Source organism: Xiphias gladius, chromosome 10 (genome assembly GCF_016859285.1).
Source record: "Xiphias gladius isolate SHS-SW01 ecotype Sanya breed wild chromosome 10, ASM1685928v1, whole genome shotgun sequence".
Lineage (NCBI taxonomy): Eukaryota > Metazoa > Chordata > Actinopteri > Istiophoriformes > Xiphiidae > Xiphias > Xiphias gladius.
In genome coordinates, this window is record NC_053409.1 from 14,769,189 (window position 1) to 14,795,090 (window position 25,902).

General features: G+C 41.4%; 1 protein-coding gene across 3 annotated transcripts in view; it reads right to left on the reverse strand.

The window, feature by feature from the left end:
• LOC120795950 (doublecortin domain-containing protein 2) overlaps positions 1 to 25,902 on the reverse strand; it is a 179,769-nt gene that overhangs the window by 99,064 nt on the left and 54,803 nt on the right. For all 3 annotated transcript variants that reach the window (XR_005708297.1, XM_040138255.1, XM_040138248.1), the window contains one exon: positions 21,451 to 21,541. Coding sequence is in view for 2 of the 3 variants with exons in the window: in XM_040138255.1 (XP_039994189.1) it covers positions 21,477 to 21,541 (65 nt within the window). In the remaining variant the exon portion in view is untranslated. The remainder of the gene's footprint in view (positions 1 to 21,450; positions 21,542 to 25,902) is intronic.

Here is a 25,902-nt window from a genome sequence, read left to right on the forward strand (position 1 = left end):
CAAGAACACGCTCTGAAAACCTTATTGAAAGAGAAGTACCCAGGTTTTTAAGAGCATTACAGCAATAGCTCTTCTCTCCACCTCGCTCCATTCTCTGTCCATCCAGACCGCTCCGTCACAAACCCCTCGGCCAAGAACTCACTGACAAAATTAGAAATCTCCTGTGTATTGGCTGCTGCTACCCCCCATTCAAAAGATTGGTGGGCCTCTATCTTCTTAGAGATCTGCTCCCTGTTGAATAAGCAATAGAGCGTTCCCACTTCACTTGTCCACGCCAAGCTGGGCTGAGCGACCCTTCCCTCCCTCACCCTTTCTCCCCTCGTCATCCCACCCCCAACCCTTTTCCATCTCCACAGATTGACCCTCCCTCCTCCCCATCCCGTCCTCCTCCCCCCTCAGCCCTCGCTCTCAGCCGACATGGACGCACAAAAGAAGGCTCTGGCTTAGTGGCCTTGTGATGGATGCATTTTCATAGGCCAATCTCTGTTATCTTGGAGAAACAGGTCTCAGCCTCCATTCTCTCAGGGCTTTACAGTTTTCTCTCTGCCACTCATCCCGCCCACCCCTTCCTTCGTTTTTTTTTTCACCTCCTCCCTCCATCCCTCTGTCCTCCTCCACCATTTTCCGAAGGTCACTCATTAATACTCCTGAGCATTGATGCTGACCCCGTGACCCTGAGCTTGAAAGCCTGGCTCTCCCATATTGAGCATCCAAACCCTTGTCCCAGTATTCTTACCCAGGCCTGAGTGCAGAGGCCTGAACCCCCCCCAAGGTCAAGGGCTGGCTGACATCGGGCCCCAAAACAATAGGAGGCCCTTCGTCTCTGCATCCCCATGGACGCCCACTGGGTTGTCCTCCTTTAGATTGATTGGCTATGCAGGAACATTTCCAAGTCAATCAATTTCATTCATTTAATGCAGATGCACCAAACTTGAAAATTTTTCCGTGGATTTCAATTTCTCTTAGAAAATAGAATATCTTCCATGTAATGGTTTTGTCAATCACAATTCAGGTGCAAACAATTATTTGCTTTTATGTAGGTCTTATTAAATGTTGCACTCAATTATCTTTAAATTTACACTTAAAGAAAATTGGACACCAGTCAATTCCCCAGACTGCCTCATTTCTGTTTCACTGTTATCTATTTATTTATTTGTAAATGACTGAAAGTAAGGAAGGTACAAATTGTATGCAAAGCTTGTGACAGACAACTACACTTTCATATCAGGTTATTTACAGAGTAGCTATACTGCAACAATACATTGCTTTACACTGTGCAACAATGAAATAACTATCAAAAGGCAAAACTCCTTGGCTTCAATCTTACAATGTAGCAACCTTGATCCCCCCCCCCCCCCAAATAGGAATTGTGGTGTTAAAAATCCCCCTACAATAAGCTCCTTCATTTTCTGCTCACTCTGCAGTTTACAGCTTCCTCATTTCCCAGCCGTGGAGTTTCACTAGGCCTTGATGTATCATATATCTCTCTGTTTTTCCTGCGTGGCTCTTTTTGGGCCTAAGGTCAGAGGGTGAAATAAAGCAGACCCCATTTTGAAGCTGACAGGGTCTCCAAAGCCTGAACCTGAGGGCAGTCCCCCCCACCCCGGCCTGACAGAGGCCGCGTCCGACAAAGGTGCAGTTTGTTACAAGCTTCTGAGGAAAAAAAGAAACACAACAGGGAGGGTTATTCGGTGTTCCTTTGACCCCTTAAGCCCTCTGAGATGAAAAGGCTTTCAATTTTTACCAGACAGGGAAGACCACTTCAGCACAGAACACCAGTATGGGCTTCAAAGCTCAGCAGAAATTTTAATCAGAGACAAATTACTGTATATTGTGCAGTATACTGTGCTCCATCGCTGCGTTCTGAGGGGGCAAAGGGGCAAAAATCGTGCAGCATTACACAGACGAGAAATGGGGTAGTATCCTTGCAGTGAGTGGAGCTCACTTGGTCACTGTTATTTGTAAATCATGAAAATTCACTGCAAGATTATGTCAATGTAGTTAGTTGTGAAAGGTAGGGGAGGTAAAGGCCTGATGGGTTTGCATGTATCTGCCATCTTAATTCATGCAAGCTGAAGGCAAATATCAATACCACAATGCTGCTTAAAACAGCATTCTGTCTAATAAAAACATATCTATCATTTACAACACAAGGGTAAGAGAAAGAGCCCATGAGTGTAACGTGCCTTATGCCATTTACTAAACATTTTATCAAATTTTACAAAGCCTGGTTAATATTTAAAGCTTTGGTCATGCAGCCTAATGGTCCAGGGCAGGAATAAGCTATTCAGGGGTCAATTGTTTTATTAAGATTAATGAGGGGGAGCAAGAGGGTACGTCATATCTGTACTGCTTTCCCTCTTTCTCTGAGCACCAGTGAGGCATATTAAAAGGAGTGAGTAAGGTTTGCCACTTAGCTTATCTTCATAAGTGGCTTATGGATGTATTTGTGCAGGACACTCGAGGTACATTTTTTCATCAATTCATTTTTCATCAACTGATGAACTTACTTCCCTTACAGAATATATCAAGGAATGTTTCAATTCTTTAGTACACCGCACCAACGTTCAAGTATGTTAGATTAGCTTTGAGTGAAAAAAGGCATATTCTGCAGTGTCCGATAGCATTATGTACTCTAGCTCCATGTTTGTGTGCTAGAGCTGGAGATCAATAAGATATGCATCACATGTCTAAGATTTTAACTGATGTTTTTCTCCTCTTTAGAATTAAAAATGAAGAGCAACAAGGCTATCTGACATTCATTCCTGACTGTTTTAATACCTTCAGGCTATACCATACATACTGCTAAGATCTTATTTCATCAAACATCATTTATTCAATATGAACAACTATTCGTCTCCTAAATCCGATAAGAGAAAACTGTTCACACCATGAAAATACAATTGCTTTACTGGAAATAAAGCTCAGTGGAAGGGCTGCTGATGACCAACGGACATCTCTAATCTACCCAGCAGCTCAAACTGCCATGACTCTGATGGACTGGTGCATCTTTTGTCAAAAAAAAAAAAATTCCAATCTGATGCATGAGAAAGAGGAGCAGATGGAAGTGGAGAGTGGGCGGTGACAACTGAGAGCTAGTAGGCGTTCATCTCCACAGACATTTACACTCCATCAGCCATAACCCCCAAACCACACTGATGTCATTGTTGTAATTGCTTTGACACTTCGAAGCTGGCACTAATCCTGTTTGGACAGTGACTTAAACTGTATGGAAAGAGGGGACACATTGGTTATGTCCACCAGCACATCTGTCCCTACTGGCCAGGACAACATCTGTTTGTGCTGCATGTGACTGTGGTGTAAATGAGAGGCCAGAACTTATAGGTTTAAACAAACCTATTCAAAAAGACTGATTTGTTTCCCTGTGGTGAAAATCCTCTTTAAATGTTACATGACTCAAATCCCTTCTTAAGCCCGCAAGAAGAGAAGTGCTAAAAAAAAAGAATGTTTTTAATGTGTGGTGTCTCTTTTGCTCAGTAATCTAATGTGATGTGACACTGAAAAATGTTTTCAGTTGAAGCAGAACGACAGGACTTGTGAGAATAGTTTTAATGTGTCTGCTAGAGACATGTAGAGGTTATACTAGGGTTGAAGTAAAATGCAGGGTTCACATAGCTACTATGGGAGCATTGGATGATCCATCCAGCTGATCCAGCTGTCAAGTATGTATAGCAGTGTAAATTTCAAGCCAAATCAATAACTAAAAATATATGAAGCGAGGACATTTGTTTCATACAGCTGCACTGTGTTTGAGCTACCTATGGGTTGGATCACAGGCTTGGAAAACAAAGATGTCACATGACAGCGGGTGCAGAGGGGTCATTTCATTTCCACTGGACTGCCTTTTTTCTCTAGGCAGAGCATAATGTGAACAATGTTTTAGAGGGCCATCTTCAACCACCATCTTCACAACATGCAAGCCTTTCATGTGCCTGTCTCTCTCCTAGCCTCAGCCCTTCCATCCTCTCCAACACGCCTGCATGCACCCTGACACGTTGACAAGCTGGGAGCGAGTCAGTGTTGTGGTTGACCTGGATGGCCAGGCCAGAGAGGTTTGGTTCACAAAGTGAAAGGCAGGCATCAAGGTGCAGTGAACTAAAATGCTCCAAGCCAACCTTTAGCCTTGGACGACATCTGAAAGCCATTGGGGCTGGAAGACAAAAATGGTGGAAGTGGACAGGGACACTCAACCCTTGGCTGTCCAGACCACAACAATAGTGCTTAGCAGGGCTGTTCAAATTAGAGCTGGTTCCCTTACACTGAACTATGTTGTTGAGCAACCGGACAAGAATCTAATTATTGGAAGGATTCTGCAGAACCTCAGATTACATTTAGTTACAGAAATTTTCTGTCCAGCGTCAACATTTTTAAAATGATAGCTTTCACGAATTTCTGTGCATGGCAACTTTAGTATGGTTAATGTTAGGAAACGATTGTGGTTATAGCAAATAAATTATGGCTATACTGGTTTATGAGAAGCCACTGTCATGTAATTTATGCAAAACTCTTTCAAGTAAAGATCCAGATTCAGATCTATTATCTCAAAACCTTGTATAATCATCAAAGGGTCACTGCACCTAAAAAGTAAGACAGAAAATATTTTCTCATTTAGTAGTAAAGAATCAAGTGAGATATCTGGCTCTGAGACTTTGGCCTCCACCCAAATACAGTTAAAGTGAATGGAATTTTGTTTGTAATGCTCAAACTATTGAAAAGTATCTTATGAAAAATTCAGCTGCTCGGAAAAAATAATTCTAAACTTTTTAAGAGACATAAAATGAATCTAGGCAAAAACGTGTTTGTTCATAATTGTATTCTAAGTCCAAGTTTATAATACCAGTCCTGATTGCCGTTTACTCCAGATGTTTAGCATTAGAAATATAAGTGAGTAAAACAATAAACTCAACCACGGCTTTGGATAATATGTAAATCATCAATATTTCTAACTGCAGAGAGGAATGATTGCCACGATTATGTTGACTCCCTAATGAGTCCACCTGTTGGCATCATGCAGAAAACAATTTTCCACTTGAAGAAACATAGCGTATGTAAACTCTCATGAAATGTAAAACCAATGGAAGGTCTGCTGTGCTCTGGCAGCTGCAGCCTACAATTATGCAGTATCCGGCGATAACCTGAATACCAATCTGACAAAATAGCGCTTTTCCTCCAAAGAAACAGGATGCTTTTTTTATTCTCAAAAACAAAAGTTTTACAGTTCATCAGTGAAACCTAGAGCATTCATTTCTATAAACATTAATGTTTTGAAATTTGAAACTTAAGCTCAAAGTGAGACATCCAAACTGAAGGAACTGATGTTGCATTTACTAGATATGTCTGGAGGATTGTTGGGAATGTAAAAACTGTTAAGTTTGATATGGGGTTTATAGCGTCAATTCCAAGAAAACAAAATATACAGAACTATACGCCTACTGTAACCCCACTGCTTACTTCAAAGGCTTATCCTGAAATTTTGGAGGACAGCTATTGATCCAATCCCTCAATGAATCGGGAATTGATAACTGGACACTCCAGAATGCACTTTAATGTCTTCTCACTTTGAAGCTCTCCACTTCCATCTTTCCAGGGGATGTTATTCTACACAAGTGCCTCTTTAATGTTTGAAACCCACACTCCTCCTTGGTTTCCACAGCCAAGCAAGCCTTGTCTCTCTTCATTCTCATGAGGCATATTGGGAATCCTTGTTTCGCATGTAAATGTAAATTAGTGTTGGGAAAGACAAAGGGCACCTTTCTTTCGTTTCAGATGAGGCTGAACAGGTTCCAGGGCAGGATCAGGTCAGGTGAAAGGAGGAACACTGGTCTCTTCCCTTTACTGTCCCGCACTCCCTGCCAAACCATCATTCTCAATATCCCACTGGGGCCTCTCTAACCCCCAACATCTGTCCCACTTTACCACTCTGATGGTAGAGAGCCGGCTAGTATGACGGGCACACTGAAGCTCTGTGCAGGGTTTAGAAACTGCTTCCAGACATCTCAAAGTGCTGTCATCTGTAATTTTGTGCATTTACTTGTTCAATTTAGTTGTCTGCAATTTACTCCAACTAATCACAGGTGTGTTTGCACTATCTCTGTGAGAATGTTTATATAGATAAAACACACGTGAAACTAAAGGCAACATTGTTTAGAAGTGAAAGATTTTTAATAATTACAAAAGGTATTTTAAATCCATCTTGTCCTGGAAAAGCATTTATTCTGAGTGTCATTGTGAAACACTGTTTTTTGTCTCAAAATGACAAACTTTTCACAGGTGGTGGAAAAGAAAACTGCAGGTCAAAAATAGCCTAAGTGCTTTGCCCAAGTGTGAGAATCAACCATAAGGAGGCATAAATGGGAACACCCACAGTAGATGTCCAACACTGTGGTGTCATGTAAGAGATCATAAACTCATGTAAGTCAAAAACAGGATGCTATATATTTTGTGAAGGATGTTTGGGGAAGCTAGAACATTATAATTGCATGCCAGTTTTCCCTTTGGGAGAAAATACCTTTCCCCATATGTGGCAGTGATAAAGTATAGGTTTCTCCTGTCTGGTAGGAAAGGTATATCTGCCCTCTAACTAGACAAGGGGGAGCAGTCGGGAAAAGCGTGAGTGAGGGAGAAACAGAGGGAATCAAAACCACTGTCTGTACAGTTAGTGGGTCTGGGCTGATTGCATGAGGGACAGGAGGTAGCTTCATTTACATTGTAGCTGCAGAATAAAAAGCAGCTTTGGCTTGTCAATTTTCTGACTAGCATCATGAACCGGGAGATGCCCATGGCTGCTCGTTCTACTTCAACGCGGTTCAATACCTGCCAGCCTTAACCTTCCCCTAGTCAAAGAGAGCAATACACAGGCCCATGCACACGCGGGGTCCCTCTGGTGTGTTTGTGTTTCTGTTTGTGAGCATTTGTTCCGAATCAGGCACCTGGCATCTTTTGGGAGAGCAGGCTTCACCAGTGAGGCCCCCTGGACTGTCACATGTCTGGATGCAGCCCAATACCCATCACGGCAAACTGATCAAAAGCAAAGGAAAGTAAGAACCTTGAACTTCACAGTCCAATATGCATCCCTGTTGCGTATTATATTCACACACACACACACGCGCGCGCACACAAACACACATCGCAACTCGCAGCATGTAACCATATGAAAATCCCTTTGCTGATCAAATATTCCAGAAAGCAAGTTTTTCTCTTGTTTTCAGTTATATTAAAAGTCACTGCATGTTAAATTGGACCCACTCTCCAGACTGCTGTAACACCCCATAGTAGGTATAATCAAAGTAATTACAACAACACACAGGTGTTCCATGATGCACACCACTGAACACAGCAAACGTCAGTGACAGTGGTAGGTATAAACATCTCTGAAAAAAAAAAAATGAAAAAACAAAACTAATTCAAATCAAGTGTCATTACAGCTACTCTATCGACAAACAGTAAGTGCACAAACAAATGACATTTTTTCTCATCTGGTGCTTAACATGGACATTTTATGCTCCGTCTGTTCACGTTGCTTTACTTCCACTTTTCAATTATGATAATCTAAATCTGGTAGAGTGAATTATAGAGAAAAGACATTATTTTTTTAAGCTCTATAGCAGAGAAAAGATAGGGAGAGTGAGTACAATATATGAACAGTATCAGCAATGCAATGCTCTCTCAGATGAAAATCCCTAACTACCACAGTTATAAGAAGGGCATTTTTTCCACTAAAATAGCATTAACACTTTTGAACATTTAAAAATACTGTATATATTTTATTTTTTACTGTTTTACTTGTATCAGACGTGAGGAGGGATACAGTCACACTGAAAGCTCCCCATCTGCATCCTACAAGTCTCATCTCAGTGAGAGAGAAAACTTAAAAGAAAGAAAGAGAGAAGGTAAAGGGGGGTCAAAGAAGAGAAAGAGAGAAGAGAGACGGTGCAATTACCAAGAGCGTAGTCTGAGGGATCAACTTCACTTCAAAGAGGCCAGGCCCCGCGTCCCATGCTCCACACAGCCCCAAGTACCAGTGTTGTGAGAGTAGGTAAACATGAGCAGATCACAAGACTGTTAATAGCAGCCAGATCTGAAGAGGTCTCCACCTTGTGCCTTCCTGCCTGCCTCTTGGATTCTAAGACAAGCCCTTGCCTGGAAGGAACAGACTCACCCTGCACACTCAGCTTTTTAGTGTGTGTGAGTACACGTGTGTATACGTATAAGCTCATGAGCATTATCCCAGCAGCTTTTTTTCATAGTAATTGAACAGCATAAGCACACAACTTCTGTTGGAACCTTTTAAACCCTCACAGCAAACAAAAACCAACAGCTGCCATGCAAACCCCTGAAATATGTGAATGGTAAATGCGCTATGTATTTCTGTATCAAACACGTAATAATGCAAACTGTAGTAGTATTTAAGCAGTAGTTTCAGATGCAGCAGTCTCAGAGTACAATACGTCTGTGTGCGCATTGCTGCTAAATTATTGCAGTGTTCACTCTGAGACTTACTGCCAAGAATTATCTAGTTCCAGTATGCAGCCGACTCAGTGAGTGGATTTTCATTCATCTTTTTTTGACCAAAAAAAAAAAAAAAATTCTGTGTCTGAGCCCTCCCTCCCTGAAACACGCTGTACCATTCCGGGGGGATGTCTACTGTATGTGAAGTACGTTTAACACCCACTAATCTGTCATCACTGGATAAATACGATAAGGACAGCAGCGATTCCCCAGGAGTTATCACAGGCCTGACGGCTAAACAGGATTAAACGGTTGGCATTATGCAATGCAAAGAATGATTTTTTTTTTAAGGATGGGACAGTGCTGACCCCCCTGTAAGGAAACACAGTTAACTGTAACATTCACAATCACTGATTGTTATTTCCTTCATTTCCCTGTGCAGCTGTGATGGCAAAGTGTTATAATCCATAGGCTACTTTCAGTCACCTGACCATGGTTCAAACCCCCATGTCAGGACACATTCACCCTGATGAAGTGTCATTCAACAAGACAGTGGGTCCCTACCAGCTCCGGGTGAGGTGGGGGGTTATGCTGTATCTGACCCTGCACTCTGACCTCCCCAGAGGGGGAAAAAAAAAAAAAAAAAGACTTTCCCTTGGGGGATCAATAAGGAATCACATTAACATACATGATGTATATCAAAGTAAATCTCGGATCAGCATGTCCTCTGCATTGCTAATTCTAAGTCTCAGTGAGTGTTTGAGTCTGTGGATTTTGAACGCACTGACAACACGGCTTTTTTAAACCAATATTTAAAGGAAATCCGCTGGAAAGGCTGACATCTGTTGGCTTGGATTTGCAACTGCAGTTGAGTGGTTCTTGGTGAACCGGCAGGGAGACAGACACGGTCTTATTGCACTGAGATATGAAACAGTTCAGAACTGGTGCCCTAGAAGCACGGAGCAGAAAACACTTAAAGAGACACACGGGGCAAAACTCCTGAGTCAAGAACCGAGATAAAAGATGCCTCCAGGCTAACCTCAGAACTGAAGCGGAATCACCCTGAGTGCTTTTAGTATGCCTTTCTCCTCAGATGTCATTTGTTAAGAGAGTAAACCCCTTCATGCTTGTGTGAAACTTAATTCCCTACTTTGTCCTTGAGCAGTAAACTCTCACCCTCTCCCTGGCAGCAGAGAGTGACCCCTCCATTAAAAAAAAAAACAAAAAGAAAAAAATACAGACACACAGTCCTCCTCTCCTCTCTGATTCCTACCACACCAGATGTTACTTTTCAACCGTGATTTATCGCGCAGTTTAGATAAGGGTAAATAAATAGTCATCACAGTTATAACTGCAAACACTGCTTTTCTGTCGGGCTTATCGCAGGTCACAGCATACAAAGTTAGTTGATGGTGTAGAGACAGGAGGGGAGAGTGGAGTAGGGAGAAAAAAAAAAAAAAAAAAAGACAAAATTGCAGCTTTTTCTCTGAGTCGCCTCAGCATAAACATACCAAAAGTCCTCCTGCACACATACACAGGCAAACACACACACAAGCACACATATAACCCTGAGCCCTGACCTGTAGGAATGTGTGCTCTCTGTGGAGGACGATTAGCTGGCCAGCCTCTTAGCTCCTCCAACACAGAAACCTCATTGTGATAAAGCCCAGTCAATGTTTGCTGACACACGTTATCTCCCATCCCCTCTCTCCCTGGGCCTCCGGTCGGATCGAGCTGCCACAGCTCTTTACAACGATTTAGGGAGCCATTTGTTTTTCAAGGAGCTGTTTACACAATGGCCACCTACCACACAGGGGACAGAGGGAAAGGGACGGGGGAGAGGGAGTCATTTGAAATATAAATCACAACCGTGCCAGCTTTTATCGGCAACGGCTCTGCCTTTTTGTTTTCGACTTTCCGATCTTCGTGCATTCTTTATCGTGGGGCAGGGTGATAAGAACCAACAAGATGAGGTTTTGTCAGCGGCTGCCAATGTATGTATCTACGAGAAAAGAGGGAAAAGAAACACTTACCTTGTGTATGTGTGTGCTGGTGTGCATGTGTGTGCATGTTGAGTAAGAGAGGTGATAAAAGAGAATATTCCTCAAGGAGGATCAATAGTTGTTATTCAGACCTGCATGGGTCTCTCCATAGGAAGCACTGACACTGTCCTAAGAGTCGGCTGGCTGTATTGATTTTAATTTATTTTTAACTTAGTGATGGATATGGGACATGTCATGAGAGAGAGGTATTGGTCAAATAATTACCAACATCTATTCATTAATTGGAAGGCAAAAGAGATAGAACACTCAATATTCATTAAGGCCTGCAAAGACTTTGCAAATGTGCTGTCTGACACAAGGATGTCAGAGAAATATGTCGATCACCTAATCACGCGATGCAAATTTGTCCCTGAGAACCAAAGTGGACACAAGACACTAAGATATCTAACCTGTGAGTATTATTTACTCCGTTTCTTTGCAGCGACGAAAATATAAACAATAAACATATTATAGATTGCATCATTGATCCTTCTTTTATTCCTACTGTATGTCTCTACTTTTGTTGATGCGGCACTAAAGACATTTAAAATGCACTGAACAAGATGTGCTCTGAATAATCACTAGAAATGTTCCATGATTCAACGTCCACTGTAAAAATCTATCACAATTAAACAGTACTTTTCCACACTGCAGCAATATTATAAACTGTTGTCTAGCCCACAAACAGTTTTTTTTTCCTTTTGGAGGAACACAGTCAGTATTGGCACGCATTTTGTACGCTGCGGAGCTGTTTGGTCAATAGGTACCAAAAGTAGCAAAGCAGAGAAAGCATGCTTAAATGCACACAAGAGGGGATGTTTTCTGAAAAGCTTACAAATTGCATCATTAGTTAACTCTTGAACAATCCGGTTTATAAAATTCAATCCCAAATCATGAGCTGCAATTATACTCAAACACTTTATGAGAGAGGTAAATCTAATTAACTGAGCCTGCGAAAGGGGATCAGATGACAATGTTTTGTATTACAACCCTGGAAGTTTCAGGCCTCCACAAGAATATGAATCAGACTATTCAGCAGATGGAAGGTGCGGCTGTTTTTGCGGTAACAGAATCAGCAGTCTTGTCATACATATGCTGCATTAATATATTATCAAAACCCTTGTAACCTGCAATAATTCGCTTGATTGGCTCAGTGAGTGCAAGTTCCTTTGGTGTGCATCAAGTCAAACTGACCAAAGTGGCCTGTGGGTTCTTACAGACAGGTACCCGTGGTTATTGAGTACAATCACAACACTAATTATCCTGCATGCATGCTACTGCAGGGCTTCGCCCTTTGAGAGAAGCAATCAAACAGCTGACGAAAAGGCTGAATAAACACGCTGCACTGAATATGCTGGGTATAGCACATGTGCGTGTGTTTGTGAGGGTGTTAGTGTGGCTGCGGGAGCTACTGAATACTGTACAGTAAGTGCATCGACTTCAGCAAAGCTCACATTATTTGTTAGATGCCTTTTAGCTGGGATACCGTCGGAATCTTGTGAGTAAAATCAGTTACATCCTTCCTCCAAAGTTAGATTATGTTTGGCGACAAAAACTGATCTCAATGCTTAAATCGAGCAAGTAAAGTTTTTCTTCAGTTCATGTTTATTTTGGGATTCAGATGAGAGAAAAGCAAAGAGGCCTTGCATTTGTGTGAAAAACCACACGATGACCTCCATGAGCTCTTATCTCGTCTTGTGTTGCATCATAAGCAATGTTACAGCCTCCTTTTCCCATCCCCAAGCTAGGCCAAGGTCGTGGTTAAATTATGATTACAGTATGAAGCACTCTGTGAAGACATGCAATAAAGAGGTCTCTGCTGAACCATAAAACTGTCAAAATACATCACAAAAGTGTCAGATGCACCACGCACAACAACAAAAAGAGACTCACTCTTTCTCCCACTCTCCTCTCTAAGCAATCATCACTTGCACAACTTGACACAGGCTGAATATTGCATTAAATGAATGTGTTGGAGGACAGAGAAACTACAGTGATTTTAAAATCCCTTGGTTCTGCTATAGTACCATGAACAGTAATGATCAATTATTTTGCCTCAAACTGGTGTTTCTTGAAAGTCTCTCTCCCCTCACAGCAATTCAGTACGAAGCCTATACTCACTATACTATGCCACCAAATAGAATCCATTTATTTAATCCTTGGCTGTTCAACTGCAGCTCTTCTTTATCTGCGCATTAGTGCTGCAATCATCTACCAAACTGGGGAAAGTCAGGTCCTTTCTGGACAGCGAGGAGAACAACTGATTATCAATGCGGCGCTCTGTATGAACAGGCAGAGCAATTACACTATGAAAATAAGACCCCAGTTAAAACGTGAAGTAAATGTATGTCTAATGTCTTTGAGGTCTCAATGGTTACCACAAAGAGTGAGAATATGACAGACAGAAATTGATAGCAAAATGTGAGAAAATATGATGTAATGTGATCATCTAAAGTAATAAGGTGTTTCTTTTCCCTTCTTTGAATTCAAACATAGCTCACAGCAAATGTTCCATTAGACTTCACTGGCACCTGCCGTGGTCTCATTTCAAGGTGATTAAGATACTTATCAAATTTATTTTGCTGGAAAAACATCAGTAAGAGAAATGGGATTTTTTTTTTTTTTCCCCAGGACCCTACAGAGACCAAATTTTGACACATTTCCACACTCTGTTTGAAAGCACCATTTGAAGATGACGGTAAATCACACTACACCACAGGGGCCATGAAGCAAACTGCACTTCGGTCCACTTTTTAAGCCTGGCTACCCCCCCCCCAAAATGCACCATCAGCATTGAGGTTTGGCTGAGCTGTTACAAGGGTATTATGTTCCAAATTCTCTCCAGCTGGAGGGAGGAGAGGTTTGCCCTTGTCCTTTTTTAACCCATTCCCAAATCAAAAAAAATTACCCCAGCCTCTTTTTGTACCCTCCATCCAACCCGTTCTTGTCCTCCCTTTCTCCATCTCCACAATTCAATGTTTAACCGATCAGGTCCCCAAGAAGTAGCGTCTAAAATTTAGGGGGAATTAGGGAAGCCCTTCTTACAGCAGTCTGGAGAGACATGGAAAGAAAAAAAAAAAGAAAAAAGAAGAAAAACACAGAAAAAGAGTGAGAAAGGGGGCTGAGAGGAAGTGAATTGGAGAGAGAGAGAGAGAGAGAGAGAGTTAAAAAAGGAGAGAGCTGCTGGGGCAGGTGCAAGCCGTCCGCATACAAGGTGGCGATTAGGGGGAAAGTGGCCCTGTGTGAGGCAAGAGGAACATCTGTGCCTATTACCGCAGCACACAAAAGACTAGGAGGTGGGGGCTGGGGGGGTGGTGGGATGGAGACCACGGCCTCCAACATGAGCAGGGCCTCACCAAGCACCACAGGCTGAATTGCATGGCCCAATTTGAGGCTTTCAGCAGTGCTCGTCATTAGCATTTGAAAAAGCGAGGCAGGAGCTTGCTCAGCGAGTAACTCATGGGTTGGAGCAAGAGAGTGACTTAAGAGCTTGGAGGAGGTGGAAGCCCCCCCCCAGCCCCATGCCTTAAGCACCTTTCAGGCAGAGGTCTGTTGAATGGAACATGCTTTGGAGTCATATCTACATAATTGTTGCTTAAGATTGTGGATGATTATGCAAGAGTTTGGGGGAAAAGAAAGACTGAAAACAATTTCCATTGACATCACTGGTGCTCTTTAAATATTTTCAAGAAATTAAATTCTCTGAGAAAATGCCGTACTCAGTGAGGCTTCTGAGACTTACATGATGCTGTCATATGCTTTTCCAAGTGGCTGTCACAACTGCACACTTTCAGCATCTAGCCATGAACAAACTTGCTCTGCGGAGAGAAACGCAAAGCCCGTGATGCATGCATCCATATGCACCATTGCATACTGTATCTCAGCACGGCAAATGAATGTTCCAACATTTTGAATAACTGTATTTCAAAGTGTGTCAACCTGGTTTCAAAAACACAGCTAATGGATGGCAAAAGCATGAAAAATAAAACACTCATTCTGGTGAGCGGTGCATCAAACTTGTATACTGGATTGCACTCTTTTTCAGAATTGAGAACACTTGGGAGGGAGATGTATTACTTATTTAAATGCCACAAGGCATATATCTGTTTGCTTAAATATTCCAATTTATTCAAAGACAGTAAGTGCCCTGCTGGAGTGAATAATGGATGGTAAATCAAGACACTGAGTTATTAGTTATGACACCATAAGGTTCTGTCTTAGTCAATATGTCCCTCTTCGAGATTGGTTCCATTTAATGGAAATGAACTGGCAAGCAGATGAGCAATTCTGATTTCAGGAACACAACTTTACACCTAATCTACAGGCGGCATGATCCAATGTGCAATATTATAAGGAAAACAGGAATCACAAACTTGGCATCAGCATGCTGAGAACCCAGTGGAAACAATGTCTGTTGTCAGCTTTTTAAACCAATTTAACAGACTGATTTCACAGCAAAGCAAAAGAGAAAAAATCGTTATGACAGGATTTGTGATAACGATAACGATCACTGTGATTTCATTTGCTATTAGGAAGATCCTATCAGAAGCAGCTCAATGTGTTTGACTGCAGCAGAGACATCAGGCACCAAGAAAGTTCTTCTGAAAAATTACCTTGCATTTTGCCACAAGGCCGGTGCTCCATAACTCCCTCTATCTGTGAGAACGAACACTGTGGCCTCTGAAAGCCCAGAGCTAGGAAGTCTCTACTATAAGAAGAAGAAAAAAAGTTCAATATTTTTAACTGTTAAAAATTTTAACTGTTAATTAAATTAATTTAGCCTTAGGTTTTAATTTAAGCACCTAAACATTAATTTGTGTTCTAGGTCATTGTGCACATACTGTATGCTGTAATTGACAATTTATAACACCTCATTTAATTTCCAAACCTGAGATTGATGGCTTGAAGGCCAACAGTATTACCTGATTAACTCAAATCTGGGCTGACTTGGATGACAACACAAACCTGGGGATTTGTCTGTTGTCTTACAGAATCGGAAAGTGAGAGGGGTTCTGATGTGTGTTTTGTTTTTGCCCCATTCTGTATTAACATTTTTAAATTTCTTTTCAGCGATATCCTCAATTTTGCTTAACACAGAAATAGAGGATAATGTAATAATCCTATAGGTTCATGCTATGACCAGTTGTAATTATTTCATCTTAGCGTCTGAGAAATCTTATTGTCCATTTTGTCGTGGAGGATGACTCTAAATATGACAATAACCATGAGCCTAGTCCTAGGTGCGAATCGGAACACTGTCAAATGCTAACACTTTGTCGCTATAGTTACCAAAGTTAAATTAGTTAACAAAACATAGCGCCATAGTTGATGATTTCTATCAAAGCTGAGCCACAAAATAAAAGTGAACTGATTTAAGGTGTAGATTGTAAATTCAGGTTTCTCCACAGTCTAATCCCACCACTAGTAGCACACTTGAAAGAAATTTAAACTCTGTGATTGGATGTTGCTTGCCGAAATGCACCTCGGGAGTCAGAGTAAACTTCTACCCTGACATTTTTCAAGCTTTTACCTTCGTCTTTTTATCAAAGAACCAGATATTTTGTAATTCAGGTGTTAATCTTTTAGAGAGGAAGAGTTTCATGCTGATCCGGGCTGAAGAAGTTCTCCAACTGTGAGTCATGTACAGTAACAATGTCTATGGGAAACATGAACTGGACTTTTACTTCAGGAACCACGGGTGTCCAAAATAACTTTTCAACTCTATAGATGTAGTGCTGTGAGTATAGTGGTTATGTATTTAAATCACAAAACACTGCTAATATGCAGTATCTTTAAAAACTTAACATTCAGAATACTGCATGATTACCCCCAACTGTAACTTAAGTTATTTCACTATCACAAATGGATTCCAGGTGGGCACACAACAGGTTACAGTCAGTGGCAAATCAGCAGGAAGAGCTGACCCTTTTTCTTTTACATAAGTACATTCTCTTGATCTTGAGCTAGATGTGTAAAGACATAACAATACATTATGCATGTTAGAGAAGTAATTTGGTCCTATCTGATGAAATTCTGCATTAGCCAACATTAAAGCAGGTGGGTTCAAAGGCAGGTCTTCATGCAAATATGAGCACACATGCTGAAACGGAGAGATCAACAAGGAGGCATGAGCTCCCTGTTACTTCACATGGCGTTGCGTTTTGTGGTTCTAATCATTAGACTGTTTGTGTTATTAGACCATGAGGGGACAATGGTGAAACATTAAAGCAGGGTTTGAACTGAATATTAAACCCTCTCCATCCCATCATTTGAGATACTGCTTTCAAAGGGTTTCAGGATTTCAGGGCACATAAATGTTTGATATCCTGCTGGAGTGATGCACGTCAGCCACATTGTGCTTGGGAAGCACGCTTTCTGAAGGTCATCAGATCTAACTGTCAGATGGACCAAGTCTTGATTGCTGCAACAAATCCCCACAAAGTTCATAGGAGGCCGGATATAAGGAGAGTGTTGTCAGCACATTTTTACATTTACTGAAAATAAAGCAAAAAGGAGGGCATTTAGATCAAGTAATGTAAGAAAGGCCAATAGAATCTAATGATGTCACCATGTATAATTGTACCTACTGCATGTCTATGCACTTGCAGGAGGATAGTAGTTATTTGCATCCTTGCAAACAGTGGTCAGTGCATTCTAGCAGTACTCTAACCTCTCCATCAGTGCAGAAAAAGCAGGCACGGGCTCAATTCTTCCCCAACATATGATGTAAATGCTCTGTGGTGCACATTTAATGTGATGTCATTGTACTATCGACATCCAGGGATGGACCAGCGGCCAGGGCTGATTTGTTTAGTTGAGAGAATTCTATTGACTTTCCTTTTTTCCTCATCTGCTCACAGGATGAAAACATATCTTCCTACCCAGAAGCTCTGACCTAATATGCCTTTCTAATGTTTTTCAGAAGGACATACTATATTGCCTTTGTGTCTGTGTGTGTGTGTGTTTTTGTCCACTATATGTGTATATGTGTGTATGTTTAGCTCCATTCAGGACATATATCGATATAAGCCAGGCTTAATCCTTTCACTCTGATGGCTTCAATGACAGCGGCACACCATCAGATAAGAGGTCATTGAACTGCAGCAGCCACCTCTTCATTCAGAATAAATGGGGTGCACCAAGAGTGCACCTTACTATGTGCCACATTGCTCTGGTCATAATGAAAATGTAATGCATTCTGGGTTCAAGCTGCCATCACTACTGCACTAGACTGAACTGATACCGTTGTTCCTAGAAATGATGCAAGTACAAAAGAGAAATTTCGACATTTGCTATGTATGAACTAACTCTCCCGGTGTCTTTTTTTTCTTAGTTTTTGAAATTAAATTCAACCTTTTTTGAGCTTCTTGTCTCAATCTTTGCTGAATCATGAGTGCACATTTCTATTACACTGTTCTTTTTGAGTGTGTGTCTGTGTGTGTGTGTGTGTCTGTGTGTGTGTGTGTGTGTGTGTGTGTGTGTGTGTGTGTGTGTGAGTACATCATTGTAGTTCAGATTTTAAGCCTGAAATTGAAAAACTAGGTGTACCTTCAAAATACTCCAAATGTCCATCAACCTTGTGGCCAATATGAGAAAGGCATCTATCAAAGCCCCCGTCAGACTAATGCTCTTTCCTGTATCTTGGCACAGCATGACCATAAGGAACTGTATTTGTTTCCTTTTGCTTGGCTAACCAGTCAGGTTGAAAGGAGCGTGGAGTGCAGGGAGAGAATTCTCTCTAAAAACCATCTAATATCCACACCGATGTTGCTTTTGATGCCCTGTCTGTCTCCAATCCCACTGAGGGACATGAAAACCAGAGACCACAGACAACCTTGATTGAGGCACAGCTGAAACATGCTAATGCTCTGATTTTGTTTTCATTGGGAGGGCTCCCTGGCTGTGGCATATCATTTGATTTTTGCATGCATCGAATCGCTCCGTGTGAACTGTCACAACATGTGTTTCTGTCTGCTGACGCCTCAACGAGCACCTCTCTTTGAGCAATCATCTGGGGACTACGCTGGATGTTTATTTTGGCAGAAATCCCATCATGCATTCATGCCCATTTCCTTTGGTCCGAGTAGTGGCCCTGCATGTCATCGTAAACTAGACTGAAAATAGAATATGCACATACAAAAGGCATAAGCCATGCACAAACAGGAATATTTGAAGATCCCTACAAGCTTTAAAGTGCTACAGCAATTTGCAGTAAACTAATTATAATCCAATTTTCTAAACCCTCTTTCTTTCTCATTGCTATTTTCTACCTCTCTCTCCAGTTCTCTACAGTCTTGATAGTTTAAGTCCTGGCCCATTAAAACAACAAGCGCTTTTAATGACAGCATGTTAATGCAGCACAAAAAGAACATTTTCCTTTGCCTTTTCTTCATTTAAATTCAATTATCACCGAGAACAGTTAGACAGCAAGGGAATAATGATAATGAGGGGTGTGCACAGGATGAAGGTGTGCAATGGCCGCATGGTGACATGTTTTGTTCTGTTTTTGGATTGGCAAGATAATGGCGAGGGCTGCCACGGAGGGGGGGGGGGGGTTGGAAAAGTGTAGCTCACCACGCAGGTTATCTTTCATGCTGTACAGGATAATCACGGAGTGGTGAAAGCTGGGGAGCAGCAGAGACATATCTTCTTGGAGATCAAGGTCAAAACAACTCAAAGGAAGGTGGAAATTCAGTTTCAAAAACACTCACAGCTGCCTGAAACATATTGATCTAGCTCCTCTTCCCTCTACCTCCAAAGTCATTTCTCTGATAGACTCTGGTAGTAATAAAATATTTTCTTGTCATAGGCACCACAATGGATAACTGTTAAGAATATACAACACTTATAGAGAGAGGAGATGGAGAAATGTTAAGAGAACGGCGAGCTATGTTTGAAATAACAATTCACAGACTGCCCCCCTCAGTCCTGTAACGCTTTCCCATTCCACAAGCTGAAATTTCCATCAATCACAAACTCATGGCTACAAATTAAGAGCATCAAGACCTAGAAGTCTGACATTACCATTAGGATGGAGGAACAAAAAAACCCCAAACTTTTTCATGTGTGGAATTGCTATAATCAGGGCTAAGGCTATAGATAAATGTTAGGTGTCTAGTCTGGACTACAGTTTGCCTTTAAAAATGCACAGATGCTTTATACACAGAATCACTCTGCAGTAACTTTACTCAGACAGATCAATAACAACGCCTAGCACTGAGACCTCTAAGGCATTGCAGTAAGCTCAGCCACTTATATATCTGAGCCAAGTGGCCTTTGTAACAAAGGAATAGCAGCTCCTTCTTATTCCTTTGATTTATGCCCTTGGAAGTTGGCACATATTCCCACCAAAGAATGTCTAACTATCTGATTGAAGCGCTTGATGTTAAGCAAAATTGTTATCCTTAATTCACAAAGAGTTAGAGATCAAAGTATATGATGAGACCGGCTTTAGTGAACAGATTATTTGGCATTCAATTTTAATTCCTTCAAACTGATTAAACTTATTTTCAGTGCTTAGAGGGCAGTGATGGACAGTTACCATGTTTAGGAGGTTTCTACATTATGTTGCCAGATGTAATATAAACAGTAAGGAATTTAACCGTCTTCTTAAAATCATTTGTTGTTCCTCTGTGTATTTTAGTCATCACCAGCTGACTGACTGCTGGATGTTGTTCAGACATTGTCACTCCAAAGTCCTCTACCTCTCCTCCTTTGTTCTGAGCACAAATCCTTCTTTTATTATCCAGGCAGCAGCAGAAGGTCCTGACCCCACTTCCCTATTGCAGTTTCCTCACGTTTTATGCCCACCTCCCCCCCTCTTGGATTATTGTAATACTCTATGCACTTGCTTTGATGTAATAACTATGTGCAACTTGTAGTCGGTGTGGAATTTGATGGAGCGATGACCTGACAGATGAGAGAGTGCAACAGACAGCTTGTGTTAAATGTATCCATGTTTTGGATTTGTCGTACTAGCAGCCATTCTTTAGAGGGATTCTGTTGCAGTACAGTGGATTTTGATTTCTTCTTTTTTGATTCTCATAAAATTTTTGGATAAGGTTAATATTTTATAGTTGTCCTTAATATTTTTGGACAGGTACAAATATTTACAGTGTGTCACGTAGCTGTACTTTCCACACTAATTACATAGAGGTGAGTGTTGCAAATACCACAAATTATCCATTGCTGCTATTAATAACCTTGAAAAAATTGAGTTAGAAGCAACTTCTAGTGAACAATACAAATAAACATTACAGCCTTGTATACTGTCCTCTGTTTAAAGGTATGGATTTAATCATTCAATCAATTTGTCAAAGTCAAATTCAAGAGTAGGCGGTGGCACCAGAGTATATACAGTACCTCTTATTATCTTCTGCCAGTTTAATTTATTGACTGAGGATTTAATTGATTTACTGACACTGTTCTCAAAGTCACCTCATCTGAAATGATCCAGAAGAACAACACCACTGCCGTGCATGAGTAGCTTATCCAGCTAATTAACCGATGTTAATCAGATGAAGATGAATCTAATCATCTATTTATGAGATAATCCTCCGACAAAAATATAATATTGATATCAAGCAAAGCAAAACAAAACATGAGTTCTGATCACTCTCTCTGTCTGTGATACAGGCATGTGATATCATGCCATAACCACCTCTCCCATTCGCACCCTAGTGCATCTGAGCATCGATATGGAAACAGTGAAGCCACATATTATTCTCCTCCTTGGGGTTTTTTTCAATAGTGTGGAAAAAAAAAATAAATTGCTTATGGCCAAAACCCTGACTTCAAACAGCACAGCTGACAACAAAGTCAATAAATGGGTCACATCAGGCGATCCTGGGAGAAGACAAAGGCAGGCTATTCTGAGATCAGAACCCCTGACCAAACGCAATGCATTCTAGGTGACTGAGTTCATGTTGATGAAACTCACCTGTGTTGGGATCAGACAGGGCAGTTCTACCGAGATTCGGACACATCAATCATTAATAAGAAGAATGGAGCTTCGTTGGCTTCACGGGGACCTGCAGGAAGGGGTGACACAAGCATGCTCTCTTAGAGTCTTTCTCCCTGGATTCACAAACACACACATACATACACCTCACCTATACACACACACACACACGCACACACAGACATGCAGTTTTCTTCGGCAGAATAATTGCGTGCCACTCCTGGCTGTCAAGCCATGTCAGTGTCTCGTTAGCTCTGGTATTGGCTCTGTTGTAGCTGGTAGCATCAGGAAAGGTCAGAGTGGCAGTGAATGCACTGTCACACTGAGCACAGGCTGGACAGACACAGTAGGTTCTGCCCCCGTCTGTCTGGGCAGGCCTGATCCGGGGAGGCTGAGTTTTTACATCTCAGCGCGGAGTGGATCTGTTTGGTTGAGACTTGTCAGCTGTAAATGAAATATAACGAGACTGTCATTTTTAATAGGACAATGGTATGGGCTCAAGTAGGGGTCAATAAGATTTTCAGCTCGTGTAATGGTGTTCAGAAATAATGTCAAAGCCTGCCGTAGTAAATCACCCACTGTAAGCCTGTGAAAGAAAAATGGATAAGAATTTCAGGTTTCCGAATGTGCAATGAAAAATTGTAGTAGAAATAAAAAACAACTACAATTTTGGTTACACCACGAAAGAGCTACTGAGGTAGGAGTATGAATTTTGTTATCAGTTATCAAAGCATAAAATTTGTATGTGGAATTTAAATGTGCATGTTACAAACAGAGTGGGAAGGTCTCAGTATCTTTGTGTAACCTCACCACTAAGCTAATTTGTGCATACCTTTTATTTAGACTTTTTTTTTTTTTTTTCTTACAATACTTTTCTACACATTCGTAAACTTGAATGTCTTATGTGAGTTTTTTCACAGGTTTACAAAAGTTGATATACAACCACAAAGGCTTTGACATTATATTTGAACATCATTTAACTGGCTCCTGTTTGAGCCTATACATTGTTGTATTATAGTACTTGCCAATGTAAAATGTGACATTGACGTTAATTAAACTGCTAATCTGTTTGAAAGAGTGTCCCTCACACACATTCAGTGTTGCCACATTATCTACAGCAGCTCACACTGCATGTTTCAGACTGCCATGCTCCCTTTGTCTTGTTTCTCTCTTTCACAGATCTGAGTTTGACTCGCATAAGCAGCCCTGAATGTGTTTTAGTTTTTGCAACAGCAGTGATAACGGTATTTAGATTGGGGAGTGGATGAAGGCTGAGGGGTCAAAAGACACAAACAGGAAACCTTGCCAATGCCATGTCTGTCAAACCCCTCTGATACATCCCCAAATTCTGATGGGACTTAGACAAAAAAGCAAAAACCCAATTTATTTCACTCTTTTTGTGACAGGCGCCAGTGTGCTTATCAACTGCAGAACTATTAGCCACATCAAATCAATGTGTTCATTGCTCTCTCTCGCCTCCATTGCTCTCTCAGCCTGTCCCTCCCTCTCTCTCTCCCTTCCTCTCCCTCTCTCTTTCCTCCCAGACAGGTCAGATATTAGAAACCTGTATTATCAGGTCTTCCCAGGATGCTGGTGGAAAAGTTGATTTGCAACGCCTGATTGAATCTACTTATCCTTCATCCCTTTCCAACCCCCAGCCAGCTGCCCCAGCAGACAGGAGCCCAGTAGCCTATCTACAGTGAGGTGCCAAGGAATAAAAATTTCTATCTAAAGAAAGAGGGGGAGGGAAGGAGGGAGAAAGGAGACACAGAGAGGGAAACGAAGAGAGGGACAGAGTGTCGGCCCACATGTCACAGCTTTGCACAGCTTGGGGGAGAGAGTGGGGAGGGGGTATAAATGTACTCTTTGCCTCATCCCATTCCAACCACTGCCCCAACCTTTATCTACCAGTATTATACATCCATTTATCAGTCAGCAAACAAAACATGTCAAGCCCCCCCATCCTGACGCCACACACACATCCACAGGCAGTGTGGAGCAAAGCTTTCAGAAAAAGTTAAATTGGTCAAATCCCTGAAAGGAGGCGAGCAGAGCAAAGGTTACAGAAGACATTCGTTAAGCGACTGTAACTTGTGCTAATTGAAGCCAGTTCGTGATAAAGGAAAGCAGAGAAAAAAAATATTTATCTGTTGACTGGGCTGCCACGGCTGAGTGGTCGTCGGTAGCACAAAGACAGCCATTATGGCTTTATCTTTGTAAATGGGGGGAAAGTGAGCCTTGGCTGCAGACGGAGGGATGAAGGGGATGACGGAAGAGTCAGAGAGCAGAGAGAGGGAAGGGGAAGAAGTGGGCGAGGTGACTGATGAGGAGAGTATGGAGCTGTGGCTGGTGGAGAAAAAAGGGGAAGAATACACAGAGTGGCAGGAGAGGGGGGAATAGGTCCAGAAATGCCGCCTTCATCAGGAGGAGATGGCAGGGTGTGTGTGTGTGTGTGTGCGTGTGAGGGAGGGGGTGCTCAATTTGTGAATGCAATTACTGTAGACCTCCCAAGTCTGACTACTGAATCGAATCAACACTGTGGTGGCAACTTGAGTGCCTAATTTCATTCTGTATGCCCTTCATTCACGAGACAAAACGGACAATTAGAGTAATGACTATGGCAGGTGTCCTGGTAAAGAGAGGCGTCACAAAAAAACTACTTTGTGTGTGCGATGGCTATGACAAGTAAAACACTGAGTTGCAGAGAACTGACTGGCTCAGAGCTCCATGCTCTGTTGCAGCGAAACAGCCGCAGATCTTAGTCGACAGCTGTCAATGGAGAGGCAGACGTCACTGGGCCAGAAATTTGTGGTTTAGACAGGGCTTAGTGAAGTTTCGTCCTTTGACTTTAATCTCAGACACAGTTGCTCCCTTTAACAATTTCTCCCCGTGCAGAACTATTTGAGTTATTGGCACGGGTGCACCTGCAATTAAAGCCCCCAAAACAAACTCCATTACCGCAAGCGTGTCTTTGGGTTTTCCTGCAGACACTTTCTGACATCCAAGCCAAATGATGTTTGACTTTTGAGCCTTGGAAACTTTTAATGGAGTTCATTCTGCAATCAACCTGGCTGAGGGAGCCAAGTGAACTCTGACTTTGTTGTATTGATCTCCCCCAATTTGTTTACTGGCTGAGGTCACCAGAATCCCTTCTCCAGCTTGTAAAGGGGTCAATAATGTCAATACAGTAAATTAGGTAATTCTGCTGTAAAACATCCCAGGATGGTCAATTTCCATTTTAGTAAACTTTATATGCTTGACACACAATTGCGTCCGCCCATCAACATGTCATGTTGTCACACACTTCCACCGGACAGAGAGAGATTGGATTTGGACCAAGCGGCAGGATGTACATCTAAAGGGGCGGATCTATGAGTAAACAAATCACCTTTTGTCAAGTCCAATGATAAATCATTCCTCTACAGAAGATGGAGGATTAGTGGCATTTAAACCTTTACTGCCTTGCCTCTAAAGAGATAAGGGTCAATAGGGCCCTATATAAGATGTTGCTGTGCAGAAATAGTGGATATTTCTGGTCTTTTGTGAAATCAGTTTAGTCTAGGCAAAGCAACGCTGAAATTAGGGGCTTATGAAGAATATTCATTTTGTTCCTAAAGGTGTTTAGTGTTTCAAATGACTTTATTTAATCAAACATTCTCTTAACCTCTGTGTTTTGGTGTCACTAGCTTTAATTCCTCATTGTTTGGGCTCTCTCAGATATTTCCTGTTTTACATCATACATGGGCTTTGCAGGAAAAATACAGTATTTATTCCTTTTGTTTGCGGAAAAAAAATTCACAGACAAAGAAATTTGTGACATACATAGTGACATTATCTATATAGAGTATGGGGTCAATTGAACAAAGAGAGGTGTAACTCCTTTAAGACCTCTGTCATAAAAAAGTTATAAAAATTCAACAGTAGAATTCCAAATATAATGTGTTTGTAGACACATTTTTTCTTTTTCACATTAAAAAAAAAAAATCGTAGAGGTAGTATATAAAAACCCAATGTATTTAACCATGTTTTACAGATGGGGTCTCCGAGCTCCCAAAGAGTACTAATATTTCACTTTCTGTATTGGACTTCTGAAACATGTCATGAGATCAAAACAATTTATATAAGCAATTCCCATAAAATCAGGAAAGTCATGAAGTATCAAAATGTTTTTTTGTGTGTTTGCTTGTTTTAACTGCTGAAGAGGATACAGTGTCTCCATGACCCCAAACAATAATTTGTGCAGGATTTTGAAGGATTTGTTTTCATTAGGATTTTTTTTCTTTTCCTTTTTTAAACTTATTTACTTATTCATGACAGTTGAGATACAAACAGGACAAAATACAGGGAGAGAAAGAGGTGGTTGATATGCAGCAAAGCTCATTGCAGTTACATGTTATGTTTCTTACAGAGTTATTCAAAAATGTTGTAATG